General features: G+C 55.6%; 1 protein-coding gene across 1 annotated transcript in view; it reads left to right on the plus strand.

The window, feature by feature from the left end:
- The first annotated feature begins 383 nt into the window (after nt 1-383).
- The window catches only part of Myo18b (myosin XVIIIB), a 176296-nt gene continuing 156360 nt past the window's right edge, over nt 384-20319 (plus strand). Inside the window, exons 1-12 of the mRNA XM_060383234.1 lie at nt 384-395; nt 871-951; nt 2056-2214; nt 4477-5688; nt 6067-6133; nt 6709-6821; nt 7660-7836; nt 10897-11095; nt 12661-12803; nt 13426-13526; nt 13853-13916; nt 18910-19054. Coding sequence (XP_060239217.1) covers nt 384-395; nt 871-951; nt 2056-2214; nt 4477-5688; nt 6067-6133; nt 6709-6821; nt 7660-7836; nt 10897-11095; nt 12661-12803; nt 13426-13526; nt 13853-13916; nt 18910-19054 — 2473 coding nt within the window. The remainder of the gene's footprint in view (nt 396-870; nt 952-2055; nt 2215-4476; nt 5689-6066; nt 6134-6708; nt 6822-7659; nt 7837-10896; nt 11096-12660; nt 12804-13425; nt 13527-13852; nt 13917-18909; nt 19055-20319) is intronic.

Below are 20319 nucleotides of genomic sequence, written 5' to 3' on the forward strand. Positions count from 1 at the left end.
TTGTCTATTTGCATTCTTCTGCACACAGACATTTGTTTTGATCAGCATTTATTGAAGGTGCTTTTTGTTTTGATTCTTTGTCAGAAATCAGGTATACGTAGGTGTGTGGACTTATGTCTGAGTGTCCAGTCTGATTCCATTAAACAACACGTCTATTTTTGTGCCTGTGTCATGCTGTTTTTATGAGTGCAGCTCTGTAGTATAGTTTGGGATTGAGTCTGGTAATACCTCCAGCAGTTTTTGTTTTTTGTTTGTTTGTTTGCTTTTTATTTTTATTTTTTTATTCAGGATTGTTTTAGCTATCCTAGGTTCCAATAGGAAGCTGAAGATAGTTTTTTTTTTTTTTCAATGTCTGTGAAGAATTGCATCGGGATTTCGATGCGATGACCATTTCTGTGAGATGGACTTCACGAACATGGGTCAGGATACAGGACAGTCCGCACCTTCCAGAAAATCCCTTTGCTCTGTCCCTCAGCTGAAACTCCTCTCATCTCCACTGTTCCCGACTTCTCTGGTACTTGATCACCACGCTGCTTAGACAGGCCTTGTCTTTGTGCCAGTGTCTCGCAGCCACACACACAAGACCACGTGTGTTTTTCCTTGGCTTTGAAACTATAGCACGGAGTCCAGAAGCAGAGCGTTCAGCCCACTGCCCTCTTTGTGGCTGGTGGCCTCATGGCTGGCCCACTCTCATGGGAGTGAGCAACAGTCTCAGCAGAGGGTGGGACAGCATGGCGCTGGCATGGTGGGAACAGAGCCAAACCAGCTTCTAACTAGTCTCTCTCTTCTCTCTCTGCTCTTCAGTGTGTCAGGCCCGTGTCCACTCGCCTCCTGTGCTCCATGTGTCTGTAACACTTCACTCCTTGCCAGTCTCGGGAGCACAACCTCATCTTGTCACCCTCAGCCCGGCGGGCTCTGTGTCACCATGGCTATATCGTCACGCCTTGCCCTGTGGGAACAGAAGGAAAGTGCTGTTTGGGGGACTGTGGTCATAGGGCCGGAACTCTACCCTGCAAGATGGGCCATGGCTGCTTGGCCCAACTCTCCTACCTCAGGCAGGGAATGATCTGCTGTCTCTATGGCCTGCCCAGTCCTTCTGAACCTACCATGGTGATCCCTTTCACATCTGCCACCTGTCTTGCCCCTTCCCTTCCTTTAGCAGGAGGCTGGGAATGAGGATAGTGTAGTTGCCCTGTCCTTATCCCATGGTATCCTGATAAGGGCTGGGGTGGGTGGGAGGAGAGAGTGGATGGGGCTGTAGAGGTGGGCTGTTGGCTGTCAGTCTAGTGCTGGAGGGTTTCTGCGGTCCTACCAACAGCCACCACAGAGACCTGGAACAGGGCTGTTACTCTGGCTATTACATTTTCCATAGGATTCTTAAAGGTTCCTTTGTCTCTGTCACCCTCCCCTACTTTTTCCCTCTACTTCCCTACCCTTCCCTCCCTCTTTCTCCTTCTCTTTTCTGCCTTCCCCTCCCCCCATATGATTATTATTATTTTCTAAAATCTTTTGTTCATAGTTGGTTAGATCCAGGGATACAGAACCCACAGACAGGAAAACCAGCAGCACAGGCCGTGGATAAGGGTCTTCCCCACCTCTCTGTGGTCCTGGCACACAGGAATTATCTATTATCTTATTCCAAGTCTCTAGGAGGCTTCTTCAAGAAGCTGGGAGGTGCCAGCTAGGAACGCATTGCACCCTGGGAGTATCCCTGTCTTAGGTGGGATGAGCATCTCTTGGAGTTTCTCCAGGGCCTGCTTGGGGCCAGAAGCACTACGGCAGGGGAGCTTGGTGTGTGAGCCATCCCTAAGGGCCCCTGTGGCTTTGATGGTTTGGGTTCCTCTCAGGAGGAGACTCTGTATGCAGAAGCCACACCCTTCTGTGTGGCCTCTGCTATCACAGGCCCATCCGTTCTATCTCCCCACACTGTCTCAGCCTCCTGGGGTCTCTCGGGCTTGTCCCCTATGCTCCTCCCAGGCTGTGTCAGATTGTCTGAAGAGAGCCCTGGCTTGCAGGCTCATTCTCAGCCCTCTCCTCACTTCCTTCCATACACAGATTCGAGAAGAGGACAAGAGCCCCCCTCCATCCTCCCCACCTCCCTTGTTCTCTGTCATCCCTGGGGGCTTCATCAAACAGCTGGTTCGAGAGACAGAGAAAGAGTCCAAAGAAGCCAGGCGAAGGAAAGAGGCAGCGCTCACCTCCCCGGAAGTAGAGGTGAATGGTGGTGCGGGGGATAGGTGGGGTGGGCTGGGGCGGGCGCTAGGTGCCTTTCCATTCATACCCTCCATCCTGGATGAAGATGGCATCCAGTCGTGCCATCTTCACTCCACCACCCTGCTGTTTTCTCCCACTTGCTCTGCAGAGCTCCTACGCAAGCTGAAAAACCCACCTCTCATTGCCCACCTCTGGAGGTTGCTCTTCTTCCCCTAACTCCCCCAGGCTTGTTTCTCTTGAGACCACACAGTGCTCACTTGATCACATGACATATTCAGCTGGGAATTCCTGAACAATAGCAGCTGCCTCCCACTCAGCTCTGTACCTTGATTAGCTCTCAGACCTTGAACTCGGTCCTTGAACCAGGCAGTCTTGGGGCTTCTACTCCTCTCCCTTCAGCCTCCTGAGTGGCCATGGGTATAGGCCTGGCCACTGGGCCTGCCTCGGTTCATTCATTAAAGCAGCTGGCACGCCCCTTACGGGGATAGTCTGACACAGACGTATTGGCATCCTTCTGGGTTAGATCAGGCACATGAACACCACGGCGTTCCCATGTCCCAGGGCCCTCCAGCTGCCTGTCTCTCTGCCCTTTCCAAAGTCTCTTGGAATATCTATAATCCTGTAACTAAAGGGTTAATCCTAGCCAGGTTGGAGATCCTGAGTGCTCACCCCATCTGTATCCCTTCTGATTGGTGGCATGTCCACCGTGGAGCTGTCATTGTTCTGAATGACACCACTGGGCACTGTTAGCCAAAACCAGGCCATAGAAAGGTCAGTGCCACAACCCTAATTTCCTCTAACCCTTTATCCAGAGGCTCCAAAAGCATAGGCAGGATTCCAAGGATGGATACCAGGAAGGTAGGCTTGCAGTGTCATGCACCCTGGGAGTAATCCCTGTGGGAGTCAGAAGGGGCACCAGCTCCTGCTGCCTCTATAGTGCCCTCTTGAGGCAAAGAGAGTGATGGCAGGATTGGGCTGGGAGGACCAGGGATTACAAAGCCAGGGAGTCATTTTGGCATCTTCTTTGCCTCCTCCTCAGCTCATTTATGCCACATCTAATGAGAGGGGATTCTCTGTGCAAAGCATTCCCAACTGACTAGCCACAGCTGAGGAGACAGGTCTTGTGGAAGAGGGTGACAGGGTGACTGGGCCCCGGTGCCTGCTCCTGCCAGACTTAAGGCATAAGCAGAGGCCACGGCTTACCTTGTGGACAGGGAAGAGGAGACTGAAGCCTAGACAGACCAAGGCACTCTCCTCAAGGTCACAAGATCAGAGAGAGTCAGAGCCAGGGCCATGTAAGGTTCTGTCTCTGGAGCTGCGCGCGCGCGTGTGTGTGTGTGTGTGGGAAGCAGGCAGGTGAGGTACAGGAAATATGGTAAAGGAGAAGGGGGAAGAGGCAGTCCATCAGGACCAGCAGGAGGGTATGTGGAAGGGGTGGGTGGGCCAGGACTAGGAGGTATCCGGTGTGGCCAGAAGGTAGGCTGAGTGGGGACAAACAGCCCTCTGAAAGGGCTTGGAGGAGCCTCACAGAGGGTGTGTTCATGCACTTCTTGTAGACTTGGCATGGCCGACAGTGTCCTAATCAGTTGTAAAGTGACCATCAGCAGGCGGCTGGGAGGTGGCAGAGTAGACAGTAGGTTTGAGAGCCCCTGTGGCTGGGGCAGAAGCTGCCCCCATTTTCCCCTCTGAGGTTCCACAAGACCTTTCCATAATCACTCCGCCAACATCTAAAGAGCATGCTTATGTTGCTGGGGGACCTGAGCTCACAGAAGATAGGAGACAACGGGTCACGTCCACCCGGCACCACAGCCATGATGGGAACATGTTTCCTTACTGAGGATCTCGTTAGGAGGCTTGAGGTGGAAATAATAACAACAATAGGCTCATGTGCAGTGGCTGCTGAGGACTGACTGTGTGCTGGGGACTGCCTGCGCCATGATGGATCCTAATATACGCCCTGCACGGCAGGCCTTTATGATCCTCATGTTATTAATAAGAAACTGGTTCAGGGATGGAAAGGTATTTGCCTGACGCCACACAGCAAAGGGAGGCAGAGGTGGAGGAGCACGACTTGGTTCTGTTGGACTCTGCACCTACCTTCCTTCCCTTGATTCTGTTGACCCTTAGCCTCTGTCTGGGCTAAAGCTCACTGCCAAGCACAGGACATCAGAAGGGCTTGGGTTTCTTTGGATGGGTGAACCAAGAGTGAATGGCTGCTGTTAAGTCTTGCAGCAGCTAAGTCCATTGTGGTCTCTTTCCTAGACCCCAGAAGTTCCCAGGACTAACCAAACCAACAAGACCAACAATGCCCCCAAGCCTGGAAGCCAGACTTCCCAGGACAGCCCATGCACCACTCAGAAGAGCCCAGACATTCCAGCAAGGGCTGGTGACAAGGACTCCACGCCTGTGACCAGCACTAGTGGGGAGACGCAGCGGGCGTCAGGCCCCACAGGAACACCCACCAAAAGGACACTGCCCTTCAAGAGGGGCGTGAGGAGGGGTGATGTGTTGCTGATGTTGGCCAAGCCAGAGCAGAAGATCCAACCTCATGACACCCCCACGGACAAGACCCCAGCCCCAGCCAAAGATACTGGAGGGCCAAAGAAAGGAGCAACCACGGGGACTGCCGGTGGCTCCCAGGCCCCTGTGCCCGAGAAGACAAAGACTGGGGTTGTTGGAGACACAGGCCAGGGCACAAAAGGTGGGAAGTGTCAGGGCACAGATGGGAAGGGGAGCCAGGACCCCCAGACCAACAGGCAAAAAGAAGCTGAGTCCCAGAGCACAGAGCAAGGGACCAGGGCCCAAACCCAGGGGGCAGGAAACAAGGGACAACTGGGAACAGCAGAGAAAGGAGGGGATTCCCCAAAGAAGATGGAAAGGGGGAATGGGCCCAAGGAGGCAGGGGCTGAAGTGAGGCCCATCGAGCCTCCAGTCCCCATAAGGAAGTGGGGAGGCTCCCGGGGCCAAAGGAGCAAGGGGGACGGTCCTCAGAGCAAGAATAGAGAAAGTGAATCACAAGGGAATAGGGATGAGAAGATGGGAGCCCTGCCAAGCCCAACAGGAGACAGGAGCTGTGTGCAGCCAGCAGAGCCTGGGGGGCAGCAGCAGGAGGCTCCAGGGAAGGTGGAAAAGGCAGGGAGACCTCAGAAGACGCCGGTGGCACCAGGGAAAGCCTGGGAACCGCCTGGTGTGGCAGCAGTGACTCAGAGTCCTGAGGAAAGCTGCAAGGCCCCAGATGGGATACCCACAGAGGCTTCGAGGAGGGAGGCCCATCTGGAAAGCAGGGCGCCGGGAGCCCAGGAGCCCCGTGCACACACAGAGGAAGAAGTGAATGTCGTGGAGCCTCAGGCGGGAGACAACATAGAGTCTGTTCCCAAGACCAGCGTGGAAAAGCCTTCTATGCAAAGGCCTGTAGAGGAGGAGCTGGTCCTGCAGGACCCAGGCAGAGGGGGTCAGAGCGGAGACTCCGACCAGGTGAGGTGTGGGCCATGGAGCCTGAGGGTTGGAGAGGGTATAGCCTAGGGGAGGTTGCAGGGTGGGCAGAGGGCTGGCCAGGGGCGGGCACTTCCCACAGCACTCTTCTGAAGCGCTAGGCCCCTAGGCTCCAAGCGGCCCCCACCCAGGCTCGACTTCTCCCCTGGTCCCCTCTTACTAATGCAACTTAGCATCCCATGTTACCCACAATTCCCTGCAGTGATGCTGCCTGTAGGTTCCCAGGCTGTGCCTGAGGTTCCATTAGAAAGTTGAGAAGATCCCTGGTGGCTCCGTGAGAAGCTCCCAAGTCAGGGGTCCTCGCATTAAATCCAGGGCTGGTGGTGTTTGCTGCTGAGGTGACGCCCTTTTCACTCCCAGGCCTCTGGGGATAGGTGGTACGAAGCACAGAAAGTCTGGCTGGTGCAGAAGGACGGGTTCACGCTCGGTAAGTGGGCTCAGGCCTGCTCGAGGGGTGCCAGGCTGTTCCTGTCGTGTGTCTCCTGCCTCCAGCCCCCAGCCAGTCTTATTTCACGCTGGGGCGAGGAGGAAGGGAGGAGAAGCGGAGAGGAGGGTGGGACCTGTAACTGCCAGTGGGCAGAGGGAGCCCCCCCCTCCCGAGAGCCGTGCTTGTTGAGTAGTTGAGGCGAAAGATACATTCTAGGAAGGGCTTCTGCATCCCAGAGAAGAGGCATCCGTTTGTCCCGCCTGTCAGGGAGCTGGAAGGGCTGTCAGCATCCTGTCCTGACCTAGGTGTGCGACTGACACTTTGCTACGGTTATGAATCATAATGTAAACATCTGTGTTTTCCAATGGTCTTAAGTGAGCCCTGTGAAAGGGCCGTTTGGCCCTCCACCCAAAGGGATTAGAGGCTCATAGTTGAGGTTCTTTATATGAACAGAACCCCGACAGAACCTTTCAGTCTGTCCCAAGTTCTGTTCCCAGCTTCCTGGTTTAGAGACTCTTTCCTTCCCTCCCCTGCCCTCCCCTCCCCCTTTCTCCTGTCTCTGGCCGCCTACACAGCAACAGTGCTCAAACCAGATGAGGGGACAGCTGACCTGCCACCAGGAAGGGTGCGGCTTTCTATCGACGCTGACAGGACTGTCACTGAGGTGGATGAGGAGCAGGTTCACCGAGTGAGTCTCCCCTACTCCTCTGACTCCCTGCCCCACCCTGCATGAGGTTTCCCTGGCTCGGCCTAGAGATGTGCATCAATGCCTAGAGATGCTGTGGGAAAACCCCCACGGAGCTCACTGCTCTATTGGTGGGATCATGGGAGCGTTCTCTATATCTTATAGCCTCTTCGCGAGGACAGGCTTGTCGGGCTGTGTTGCTCTAGCTCTGCCTGATCTGAGCAAGATATCACTCTTTGCTTTTTGAAAATCATCCCATAGACTTGCTTCCCTTTTCATCCTGGATGCCAGGAAACTCAGTTAAATGGCCAGGTTGCCACTGAAGAATAGGTTCCAGTGGCCCGTACTTTGGGCATCGGCTTTCTCTTAGGGGGTTGTGCAGACCGCTAAGGGATCAAGGCACAGCATGCTCTGGTAAAAGAGGTAGTTGGCCACTAACTCCTGAGTGTCACAGGGCACGTCTAGCATCCCTCTCCAGGACTTAAAGAGGCAAGGGACGTGTGCCCACCGGAAGCCACTTCATGGTGCACTCTGGGTCTCACTCGTTCTGTCTTCTGTATTGGAGACGTCAGCCTCACAGGGCAGTGAATCTAGGCTGTGGGGACAAAAGCAGAGAAGATGGACAGGTCAGGAGAGGGCTGCCACTCCCCCTGTGTGCTGGCCTTTGTCACATACCCTTCAACTGACAAGACCAAGTGTTTCGTGGGCACATGTACGCATGAGGGTGTGTGTGTGTTTGTGGGCATTCGTGAGTATATGTATCTGCACAGGCGAGGGGTGGTGCTGGGGGGGGGGGGCAGAGCCTGAGGGAGCCAGAGGAGACGCTGTCTGATGTCTGCAGGCCAACCCTTCCGAGCTGGACCAGGCTGAGGACCTGGCGTCCCTGGTCAGCGTCAATGAGTCCAGCGTCCTGAACACGCTTCTGCAGCGCTATCGGGCTCAGCTGCCACACACCTGCTCAGGCCCCGACCTGATCGCCCTGCAGCCTCAGATGACCACAGTGCCCTCTGCAGGGAAGGTGAGGTGGGGCCACAGTGTGTGTGTGGGGGGGAGGGGGAGCAGGCGCCTCTCCTGGGCATTGGAGGGCATGACAGAGTGTCAGCACCCCGAGGAAGTCTTGGCTTTGCTCAAGACGAGAATCTGGGACTTGGCAAGCCCTGAGGGCTGTGGAGTCCCCTGCTCCCTCGAGGGAAATGGTGAGCTCTGATGGAAAGCTCAAGTGACTGTGACGCCCACCTGGAGATCTGTTCCGCCGACATGCAAGCAGAGGAGCTGGGGCAAAGTGCCAGGCTGTGGGTCCTCCCAGATCCTAACGTGCACTAGGCACTCTGAAGTCTCATACATCCATTCACATGCGTGTGGAGAGAGAAGCCCTGTTTACCCTGAGGTTTATTATCCGTTAAGTGGAGAGGGCCTTTTTGGTTGGCATCGTGAATGAAAGCAAAGGTTCATGGCGCCACCTGGTGGAGAGTCTTGGACCGCACCGGAGTCCTCCGAGCCCATCCCTGGAAATGCTGACCCTGCTTCTAGGGAAGGAAGACAGGCCACAGCTCATAAAGCCCACAATGGCCAGATTGGCCTGGACACATGTGGACAAGGATGAGCCTGAAAGAAGCCAGTGGGGGAGGGGCACCTGCCACAAGTCCTGGGTGTGACTGGCATGTTGATGACTCACAGGTCCTCATTGGGGTTGCGAAAGACCCTGGGCTGCAGACAGACGGACAGGGGGACGGTGGGCAGCCACGTCCTCTGTGTACTCTTCCTGACTTGTGGAGACTGCACAGGCCTCTGGAGCCATGACACTCCCTCATCTTGGCTCCCATCTGTCACTCGGGGCTGAGAAGCCACTCTGTGCTCACTGGAGTCCCGTGAGGTGATGCCGGCACCAGGTCTCTCTTCTCAGACTGGGCATTGTACATTGGGCAAAAGCACCTGGAAATGGGCCCAGGGAAAGCCCTGAGCGGCACTGCCCTGGCCATCCTGTAGGGGGCGCTGGGCTTCATCTCCTCCACTCCCCCAGTGCAGCTGCCTCTCAAATCTCCTATGAAGTCTTGGCCTGGTCAGCCTCCTGTCCCCAAACAGCCATCAGGTGGGGGGGGGCAGGCCTGCAGTGGCCTGCACTCTGGCTGGGTGGCTTCAGGACACAGAGAGGGGCTCCTTGGGGTTGGACCGTGCTGAAGACGCATGTGAGTGTGGGATGTATCTGGGGTCTCTGGAGAGGGCTGCTGTGCATTCTGCAGAGGCCCGAGGCAGCGTTGCAGGACTGTGGGTGCCTGTAGGTGAGAGGCCTGCGCCTTCCATTCTCCACACAGTAGGAAACAGGAACTGAAGCTCACTCATGAACTCGTTTTCAGGATAACCAGAGCTCCAGGCTCAGACCCTAGGATTTTTGGCTGCCCCAGGCTCTGAGGTTGTGTCCAGTAGGGCAGACCTTGTCCCATGGCTTCTGTCTTAAGAACTTACTGAGTGCTGGTTCCAAGTGGTGTAAAATAAAAGGCCCAAAGTAGGGTTAGGCCACTCCAGACCTGGTTCCCCCAAACTCAAGGTCTGAGCTACGAGGAGGGCCCTCTGGCATGTGCCCTGGTTCCCCGAAGTCTCAGGAAGGAAAGGCAAGGCTAAGCTGGGCTCAGTGTCACTATGGGGCCTGGGGGCCTTGAGTTTCTAGCTCCTGTTCCTTCTCCATCTCCCACATTCCCAGGCTCCTCTGCATTCCTGTCCCCCAAAGTGGTTCTGTGTAGATGCCGTTAAGGTCACCTGACAAAACCAAGGCTCCCTCTCCTTGACCCTGGGCAACGTGGATGAGGCTGTTAACTCCCTTCTGGGCTCCAGGCCAAGCTCTTGTTTCCCCTGGTCCTTAGTATCCAGTGTCTTCTGGGGCTTTGGAACAATTTTGCACACCAAAGTGTGTGTGTATCTGTGTGTGTGTGTGTGTGTGTGTGTGTGTCTGTTTGTCCGTCTATCTGTCTGATGGTTATGAGTACTGGTGATGGAGCCCAGGGCCACTCCCGTACTAGGCAAGAGCTGTACCACTGAGTCACACCCAGGCCCTCTATTTTAACATTCTGAGATGGCCTCGCTGGCTTGTCCAGGCTGGCACTGAACCTGTCCATAGTCCAGGTAGGCCTTGTAGCCTCCTGAGTAGCTTGTGCCTCTGCATCCAACTCTTTGTCCCTTTAAAAGCTGGTTTGATGAAGCCCAACTGGTTCAAGCCAGCTCTCTATGGAACCCTTCCCTGTGACCATGCAGAGCTTGCCATGGCCCCCACAGGACAGCCACACCCAGCAAGGGCTCCGGGCTCTCTGTGCTCGGCCTCGTCCACCGGCCTCCCCCATAGTCCCTAGGTATGCTTTCTGGGCCTGTAGCTTTGCCTTCTCCACAGCCAAGGGCGTTCCCTGCTGTCCGCTTCTTTTATTTGCAGTAAAGCGTGTCAGTCATCCACAGTGTGACCTACTGTACTGTTTTCCTGGCTTTGGGGTGTTTTCTGGGACACACGCTGTACAACCCTCGGATGCCTGGGGCCTCCATGTACAACATGGAGGAATGCTCTGGTCCTGAGGGCTGGGTTCTTTCTGTTAGGTCCAGTGTGACCTCTGATGTAAGAGCCTTGTTGAGCACACCTTCCTTTCTCTTGGGTGTGTTCCCGGGGCAGTGGTGTTGGTCCCGTGACATGTGCTTACCTTTCTGTGGAGAGAGCTGCAGCCTGCGCTCTGCAGTGACAGCGTCACGTGCCACCAGCCTGCCCCGTCTGAGGGTCTTGCTTGTTCTCCGTCTTCATGGGAACCCAGCAGTGACTGCTCACAATTAGGTTCTTGGCCAAGGAGATGGCTCAGTTTGTTTCCATGGCAGACATCACTAAGTGGTAGCCAGTCCCTGTCTCCGTGTTCAATATTACTAATCAATTGTACCAATTTTTCCAGCTACCTAGAACCCTACTTAATGATTTAATGAGCAAATGCAACGAACCCCTTCTGGGTTGAGCCTTTAATGAGCCTATTGGTTGTCCAGGACTCCTGGTGAGCCAGCTGCGGAGGACACTCGCAGGCTGGCAGAGAGGCTGATGCCTGTCATCTTCTGGCAGGTACCCCGAGGGCGCCAGGATGGCCTACCCGCCCATGTCACATCCCTGGCCCAGCGTGCCTACTGGGCTCTGCTGAGCCAGCAGAGAGACCAGAGCATCGTGGCACTGGGCCGGAGTGGGGCTGGCAAGACCACCTGCTGTGAGCAGGTCCTGGAGCACCTGGTGGGTATGGCAGGCAGTGTGGACGGCACGGTGTCAGGTATGGTGGCTTCCAGGTAACGGCTGGACGGCGAGGGGAGGTGGGCAGGGGCCCTGGGTATCTTGTGGGGGGGTCGAGAGAGATGTGGGGGTCCTGGGTGGCTTAGGAGGGGTCCTGGGTGGCTTGGGAGGGGTCCTGGGTGGCTGGCTCTTCTCTACTTTTGTCCCGGCTGCCATTCGCTGAGCACAGATAGGCGAGGGCCCTGTGTTGGCTACTGACCCAGGAAGTTCTGCTCTGCCATGATAAAGATGCCCTTCTCTTATGACGTTGGCGGCCATTACAGTGCCCCCGGGCTGTACAGTGCTCACGGGCTGGGACACTCAGAAGCAGAAGCTTGGCTGCCACCTGCTGGAAGCCATCCCACAAGACAGATTGACAGTGCCTCCGGAGTGTGTCCTTGGGCAAAGCACAGCCTTCTGCACTGTACAGAGGGTCTGAGGAGCAAAGACAAACACAGAGCTGAGAGCCAGAGGGGAGGTGCAGCTACCGAAGGCTAGAGCACTCTCGAGAGCACTGCAGCCCTGATCAGGCAGAGGTGGGGCCAGCGTGCTGGGCCATCAGCTAACAGCATCCATAATAATGACAGCGGTCACTGCTAACAGTGTGGACACCGCCAGGGACTGGTGCCAGGCCCTCTTCCAACCACAAGAGCTCTGTGATTTTGAGCAGGACTGAGACATAGCTATTATGATTTGAGTTTTAGAGGTAAAGGCTTTGAGAATCAGAGAGGTTAACTAGGGTTCTCAATCATCTATGTCTCCACGGAGCCTTCCTAGACGTCTCTCTCCCCCACACACGTTCATCTAGAAAGCACGCAAGTGTAGTCGTGTGCTCGTGCATGTTTGTGTGCTCTAGATAAACGGCAGCATTTTTACTTCCTCCAAGAATGGTGTCTGCTCACTCTGGAGGCACTGCCCCCCAGAACCCAGCAGTGCCACACCCCAACGGTGGTGGCTGTGCGGCCGCTGCTGCAGCCTGCAGGTGCATCCAAAGCACTGCGAGTCGCTAAGTCAGAGCTGTGCCAAGGGCACACTGTTACCACCTCCAGGGATGGGCCCTCAGAGGCATAAAGAAGAGAGCTGTTTGTCCCTCCGTCAGCACTCTGCCAAGGGCAGAGTTCTCTCAGATGCTGTGTCTGCTGCCCTTCCCCCTCATGGTCACACTAGCATTCAGCTTACTTAGCTGGGGGGTGAGGGCAGGGCTGGCCTAGACTCTCTCACAGACTGGTTCTGCTGTGTGTGTGGCTGTGGGGACAGGCTGGAGTATATCCAGGTGCCCAGTACAGCCCACAGGGCACTGTGGGCACACAGAGAATACCTATGGGGAGATTCCAGGACTTTTGGGTCCCCCTGCTGGCCCTCAGATGTTAACAAAGAGTTAGGAGGGTTCCGGGCACCACGCTGCTGTCACTCAGATTGTCTCTGTCCTACTGGTGACTCTGGGACTCAGAGCTGTGCTAGGACTCGTCACAGATCCCACCCCAGGGACCAAGACCCAGGGATGAGTCTCGAGAAAGGTGGCCCTGTGTAAGGCACAAGTGACACCCCACCTCCATCTTCCGACAGTGGAGAAGCTCCGGGCCACCTTCACTGTCCTCCGGGCCTTTGGCTGTGTCTCCACTGGCCACAGCCATAGGGCCACCCGCTTTGCCATGGTGATGTCCTTGGACTTCAATACCACAGGCCGAGTCACAGCCGCTCAGCTCCAGGTGAGCCTCAGGGATGGCCACAGGCTACTTCAAGGTGCAGCGTCTCCAGCCCGCACTCACATCTCCAGTCAGGGCCCTGGGATGACAAGGGTCCTCCGAGGCTCAGCACCCCGGAATGTTGAGAGCAGCTAGCATGGTGAGGCTCTAGAGTGGGGGTGCAATGCATTCAGAGTGGAATTTACATGCTCGTTGGCCAATCATAAAAGCACACGGTGAAATGTGACAGAGCCACACAGAAGCATGTCCCTGTATGCCGGATAAGTGGCTGGTCCCCTCCCCCGCCCCAACATTCTAGTTAAACAGAAAACAGAACCAGTGCATTAGAGAGGATGGCCACGCAACATTCGGTGACTGCCCAGCTCAGGGAAAGCTGGCTTTTCAGCACCCACTAAGGCCTTGGATGCAGGCTGGCAGGCTTCGGTGAGGGCGGCTCTCTGGCCTTTCCCGGGAGCTGAGCTGGAGGATCCCGTAGTTTGGCTGATTGCTTGTGGGGCTCTGGATATGGGGCTCATCCTGTGGTGAGGCCTCAGGAAGTGTGGGAGTGGGACACCCTGGTGGAGTCTATGGGGACCAGGTCTGGACCAAAGGAACTGGCATGACATTGCCTGCCTCTCCCTCACAGACGATGCTCCTAGAGAACGGCCGTGTGGCCCAGCAGCCACAAGGGGAAGGCAACTTTGAAGTTTTCTCTCAGCTGCTGGCTGGGCTGGACGCAGATCTCAGGTGAGTCCTTGGGACAGGCTGGGCCAGCTGAGGCAGTGGGATGACGAGGGCCTGGTGTGAAGAGCTACTCAGAGCTGAGAGGCTGGGGTACCCAGTGACCACCTGTGTTCAAGGGTTTGGACACACTCCATCCGTTCTGAGCCCTAGTCTCTCTTTCACCCTGTGAGGCTGGAGCGTGGGATCCAGCGCTGATACAGTGATGGATGCCGGATGCAGCCAGGCGTGGCCTGGGGCAGCTGGGGGTCTGGTGTGGCCCCGCAGCGGGACACCTCATGCTCCGTGGCTTGGGGCATGGCAAACCCCTCATTTCCAGTCGCCTCTTTCAGGACGGAGCTGAACCTGCATCAGATGGCAGACAGCAGTGCTTTCGGCATGGGCGTGTGGTCCGAGGTGAGTGTCCTACCTCCAGGGTGTATCCCAGTCCCAGGGTCAGGGCCCCGGGTGGGAGGTGATGGCGTGTCCCGTGACCCGTGACCCACTGTCTCTTTTTGTTCAGGTCTGTAGTTCGCAATGGCAATCAAGTGGGAGCAACGGGGGAGGGGCCTCTTTTTGTAGGATCTGGGCTGGTTGAGGAAGTGAGACAAGGAAGGTGGAGAGGGCGGGGCATGCATCCCTTCAACCCTGCCTCTGTCTCCAAGGGATCCAATGAGACCCGACAGCTTAGCATGGCTCTGCCAGCAGGGGGCGCTCTGGAGGCTGATGGAGGAAGGTGGGCGCCCTCTGCTGGTGGCTGTTCATGGTCCTGCACAGAGGTGGGGGGTGGGGAGGGTGGGAATGAGGGGGTGAGGGTGAGGGCTGCAGGAGGGGTTGTGAAAGGCAGCAATAGCCCACCTGCTCTGGGTTACCCGTGTTCGTGGCTAACATTGCTCTCTCGGTCTACTTTGCCCTCATTTAGTTGTGATGACACTGGGGTTACAGTCAGGACTCTGGCACTCCTCTGAGGCTTTTGCTGAGGTGGGAAAGATAGGCATGGAGGAGAACACGTAGGAAGAGGTGGGGCTGTGGGCACCAGAGAGTGATTTGAGGAGATGTTTGGCCTCAGCCAGGGAAGGCTTTGTAGCCAGGGCGCACTGGGCCTGGTTCACACTGAGTTTTGAAGGATGGGTAGGAGTTTGCCAGGTAGAGGCGAGTCAAACCAGATAAACTGCACAACGACAACAAAAGAACATCGCAGACCAGTCCCTGCTGGGCGGAGATGCAGATTCTCAATAAACTGCTTGGAAGTTAAATCCAAGAGGACATCAAAAGGATCATTCATCAGGAGATGCTGCCTTCATTCCTTCATTCCGGTGAGGGAGGCCTGCCTCAGTGTTTGCAGATCAATAAACATAGCACATGAATGGAATCAGGGGCACAGGTCCCGAGACCCTCTCAACAGATGCTGAAAGGGCTTTTGACAAATTCCGACATCCCTTCATGATAAAAGTCCCAAGGAGACTGGGGTAGAAGAGCCTCTCAGCAGCACACTGTTGTGGGGTTAAAACCCATCACCCCACTGAGGAACGCCTTCCCACGGAAACAAAGACCAAGATCTGTCTGCTTGTTCCTCCTCACTACAGAGGGTGAGTCCTTGCTAGGACAGCGAGACAGAGAGGCTGGCACGGGGGGCACAAACAGGAGGAGTCGAAGTGTGGTCATTTGTAGACAATTCTGTGACCCTTCAGACTCCATGGGGACTCTCAGGGAGACAGGCCCCTCCGCAGAGAGGGACACACCCTTGACACACCAGGCTGCAGCCCTGCCATAGCCAGTGACGGACGGCTCAGAAGGAGATCAGGGAGTCAATCCCATTCACCACGGCCACCACAAACTCCTCACAATAAACATGACCTGGGGCGTGCAAGCCCCCGGCAGAGAAAACCTCGAGACCCCGAGGGAAGAAACTGAAGGAGACACGAGGAGGTGCAGAGGCCTCCCACGCTCATGGCGTGACAGGTTCTCGTCGTGAGTGGCTGCCCCACCGAGGCCGCCTGCCCACTCCACGCGCCCACCCAGGTTCCACGGACACAGAGAAACATCCCGAAACCCACCCAGAAGCAGAAGAGACCCCAGGGAGCCAGGCAGATCCTGAGCAAAAACAGGACTTCCGGAGGCGTCCCCACGCCCGATTCCTAGTTAATCTACAGAGTTGGAGTTGTGAAAATGCTGAGGGACAGCGTGTTGACCACCGGGATAGCGTCGAGGACCCAGGCACGAGCCCATGTACTCACAACCAAAAATACACACCGGTGTCCACGTACCCACCGAAGCTCCCGCCTCGCTCCTTGACAACTAACCTCAGATGCACCACAGACGCTCTGAGGCGCTCTGGGGCTGCTGGAGGCCCCCTGGGACCCCACGGGAGAAACAAACAAAAACAAACATCTCCCCCCCAAGCCCCACAAAACTCCTGTAGAGCAGCACACACAGCAGAAGAAGATGGCTCACAGAGCCTCTAAGGCAGCAGCGGATTACCTGGAATGTGAATCTAGAATGCACGAAGAACTGCATGAATGAGAAACCAGAATACCCACCGATGGTGAACTAACGAAATGAGCAGATGCTTCCCCAAAACACGAAACACGAACGGCCCAGTCAGAAGGGCACTCAATAAAAAAAACAAATGACAACCGGGGATGAGGGTGCGGGGGCCCCTCATGTGCCATAGTGCAAGCGGGTGTGAATGAGTCCAGTCATGCAGAAGGCTCCATGTGACCCAGCGGCCTAGCTGGGTGTTGACACAAAGGTCTCTGGTCAACACACCACAGGGATACATACACACATACCCCAAACACGCATACACATCTACACATACTCACATACACAACAGACATGTAAACACACCTACACGGAAACACACATTTTACACACACATGCACGCACAACACACACACACACATTCACACACATTGACACATGCACACAGTCACACACACACACACACCTCCAGCCCAAGCCCGCTGGCCGAGCCCGCCTGTGGCCACCGCTCCCCGACTGAGCGTCTCGCACAGCTGAGACACTGTGCGCTTGCCGTGGTGTGCGCACGCTCAGAGCGTTGGAGCCCTAACCCCCAAAGTCTCTGCTTCCTGGAGTGGGGACGGTGGGAGGCACTGAGGAATTGGCGAAGCCCCGGGCCTGCACCCCGGGCAGCGTTGGTGGCTTGTGAGGAGGATGGCGTGAGCCAGTCAGCATCCCGTGTGTCTCACTGTGTGGTGGCTCTGCTGGGTCAGGGGAGCCTGAGGCTCCTCGAGGCGCAGTGCTCTCCACCTCCCAGACAGCTAGCTTCTCCCCGGGAAGACGCCCGTTACTGTTTGTGAGTTAAGGGGTCTCGGACACTTTAAAAGCAGTGATGGATGGCAGATGAGGAGCAGCCCCTGGGTCTGACGTCTGCGACTCAGCAGTGGGTTTGGAAGCCTCACACGGGAGTGGGCACAGACCGGCTTGTTCTTTTTCCTTGCTGTGTAGTACTCCCGCTCTGGGCTCTGGAATCGCCACCTCCTGATCATCCTTTCTCCCCCTGCTGCCCACTTCACTTGGGGTGATGTGTGCACTCATCTAGGATATTTCTGGTCTCATGGTCTTTACCCAAGAGCAGGCTGGTTGGGGCAGGGACACTATTCAGAGTTCTTTAAAAGAACAGTGGCCCCTCTAACCATCATCACGTTGGGCAGAACTGCAGCTCCTTTTTTTAATTCATGTTCTCGGTTTCCAAAGAGACATGGGGTGTGAGGAGAGAAAGGAGCGGGGCTCTCTCAGACTCTCCCTCTTCTCTCGCTGAGGCTAAGTGGTCGGTGACAGCTTCTGCCTGTTATTCAAAACGGAGTGCTTGCTGACACTGGGAGCCAGGATTATCTCACTCTGTCCTCTGTGTGTCCTTCCCGCTACTTTGAAATCTCATAAATAACCGGGCCCTTGTCGTGAGGCGCCCTCCCTCACAGCTGCGGTTGCTAGGCTCAGCTCCTGGTTGCTAGGGTCTTTGTGGTTCTGTGGTGGCCCAGGAATACGACCGAGCGGTGGGACAGGCTTCTTCTGTTAATGGAAATGCTTCCCAGGCGACCCTCTCCACGCCACCACCTGCTTCGATGTTGGGCCAACTGGCCGAGGACCCTTGCGTGTCCCTCAGTCGTCTGAGGTGACTGGAGTTGACAGGAAGCAGCGTGGTCAGGAGCCAGGGACGCCTCCAGTCCTGCGTCTGCGGCTAATCTGCTGTGTGACCTCTTGGCATCAGCCCTGACCTCTCTGGGCATGAAACTCTACACAATTCAAGGACCTGTCAGCTCTAACTGGGCTGCCTGGCCCCGTGTCACCCAAATTCTCTTCTTGGACCAGCTACAAATTGGCCTCTCATTATTCTGCTGTGGTCGGTTATTGTCAAAAGGGTTCCTGTTCCCGTCTCGCTTTTTCGTTGCCTTCCAGGCTTCTGGGCTGTGTGTCCTTGGCCAGATGGCTCATGCACAGGACTTTCAGATTAATTTTAATATTGAGTCAAACATAATTAGAACTATAAATCTGAGAAAAAAATGACACGAGAAGTTCAATAACCCATAAACAACCCATTGGGCCATTCTTTCCTGCTTCAAATTCTCTGGCAACTTCCCTTTGTTCCACAGAGGATGGCAAACAGGCACTATTTCAGCTTCTGAGGTAGATCTTGGGGTGTGGTGGCAGAGGATGGTGTCCTTGAAGCAATTCTGGCTTTACTGGCTTGCTGTGGGATCTTGATTGATTAGTGATGTCTGCTGTGGGTGCAGAAATAGAAGTGGGGTCCAGTCTCAGTAGTTAACCATCTGGCTGCAAATTATCGCTCCTTAGAATTGCATCTGTGTCTTTTGAGACTGACCGCCGGACTGACTCAGGCCTTATCTGCCTTCCCTCTTTGCCTCATCCACCTTCACTAATAACTATTTTGGATCCTCAGTTGGTCAGCCAGCCGCTGTCCCCTCCGTTCATTTGGCCAGTTTCCCACATCGACCTTTCAGCTCCCATCTTAGGTTTTCCTCATTCGCTGTGATGTCCTGTGTCCCTGCTTAGGCCTGGGGCCCACACACAGCTCCCCCAACCCAGCATTGTTTTTATGCTCTCTTCTCTTCTGCCTTGAGAGGTTCCAGAGCTGAGCTTGGGCTCCTTTATCATGGCATCCAGACCAGAGCTCAGTGCAAATCAGAGCTCCGATAAATCCTTCCAAGAACGGATAAAACCTCCCCTGCACCCCAAAGCAGACGCAAATGACATTTACAGCCTTCCCAGAAGTCCGAATGTGGCTGCCAAACCCAGCCCGGCTTAACCGTGCGTAATTTACTGCAGCAGTAAATGGACCACGTGCCCTGCAAACTGACCTCGGCTCTGAGCTGTGAATTCCAGTCTCTCCACAGTGATGGCCTGTTTCTCTCTCCCTCTCCCTCAGCCTGAAGACAAGCAGAAGGCGGCAGCTGCGTTTTCCCAGCTCCGGGGTGCCATGGAGCTGCTGGGCATCTCGGAGAGTGAGCAGCGAGCCATTTGGCGGGTGCTGGCGGCCATCTACCACCTGGGTGCCGCAGGGGCATGCAAAGGTACGGGCGGGCCCTCCTGCCAGCTGTCTGTGCAGCAGGCATTTGTGTGGCTTCTCTCCCAGCAAGGTGGGGACAGACTCTACCTGTCACACTCCCATCTCAGGGTTCCCCAGTGGCCCTCTGGCCCGTGCTGTCCGTGCGAACCTGTCACACGGATGGAGACCCTGTCATCCCTGCTGTCTGCGGCAGTGGTCACCAGGCACATCGGGCCACAGAGACCTGAAATGTAGCCCATGGCTGAGGACACGAATTTGGAATTGTTTGTAAATTGTGTGTGTGTGTAGTATGTGTGTCTATGTGTAGTGTGTGTGCATGTATGTATGTGTAATGTGTGTGATATGTATGCATGTGTGTATATGTGTGTAGCATGTGTGTGTATGTGTGGTGTGTATGTATGTATGTGTGTGCATATATGTGTGTATGTGGGAGCATGTGTGGGTGTATATGAGTGCATGTGCTTGTGTGTAGGACAAAGGACACCTTAGGACCTATTCCCCGGGTGTGGTCCTCCCTGGGTTTTCAGACAGGCTCTCTCACTGGCCGATGCACCCAGGACCCTCCGGCCTCTGCCTCTGCAGCCCCAGGCTAGCAACGGGCCTCTATGCCTGGCGCATGCATGTAGTGCTAGGATTGAACTCGGGGCCTCACGCTTGTGCAGCAGGGACTTTACATACTGAGCCATCTTCCCGGCCCTGCTTCCATGTGATTTGAAGGGCTTAGGTTGCCGGTGACTTCTGCTGGCCGGAGTGGCCCTAGGCTCTGAGCTTGCCCATGGGATGGACGCTGTCTCCGCCACACATGCTGGGCTCTGCCAGTTGTCCTCATGGTCTGGGACTGCCAGCTGGGTGGCGGTGCCCCGGTGTCCCTGCCCTCACTGTGAGCACTGTACAACAGGCGCTGACTACGTACGTGCTGCTGTTTAGTCTGCTGCAGTGCTTTCCTGTCTCTCCTACTGCCATGTCGCTGGGACAAATGCCCGCCATCTTGGTGACATGAATAACAGGAGTCCCACCTCTCCTCTTTCGGTGCTGGGTGCCAGGAGTCTGGAGCAGGCTAAATGCAGACACACTCCACAGAGGCACTAGGGAGGACCTTCCTGGCCCACTCGTGGCTCTTTATCCCCAGGGTGATGTCACCTTATTCCCATTTCCACCGTCATGTACATTTCCTTCTGAGTTCTCATGTCATTTTCTGTAGCTTCTAAAAAACGCTAGTCCCTGGGTGGGCACAGACGGTCTTGCCTTGAGTGCAGACATGGCGGAGGT

This window comes from Meriones unguiculatus, chromosome 4 (genome assembly GCF_030254825.1).
Source record: "Meriones unguiculatus strain TT.TT164.6M chromosome 4, Bangor_MerUng_6.1, whole genome shotgun sequence".
Taxonomy (NCBI): Eukaryota; Metazoa; Chordata; class Mammalia; order Rodentia; family Muridae; genus Meriones; species Meriones unguiculatus.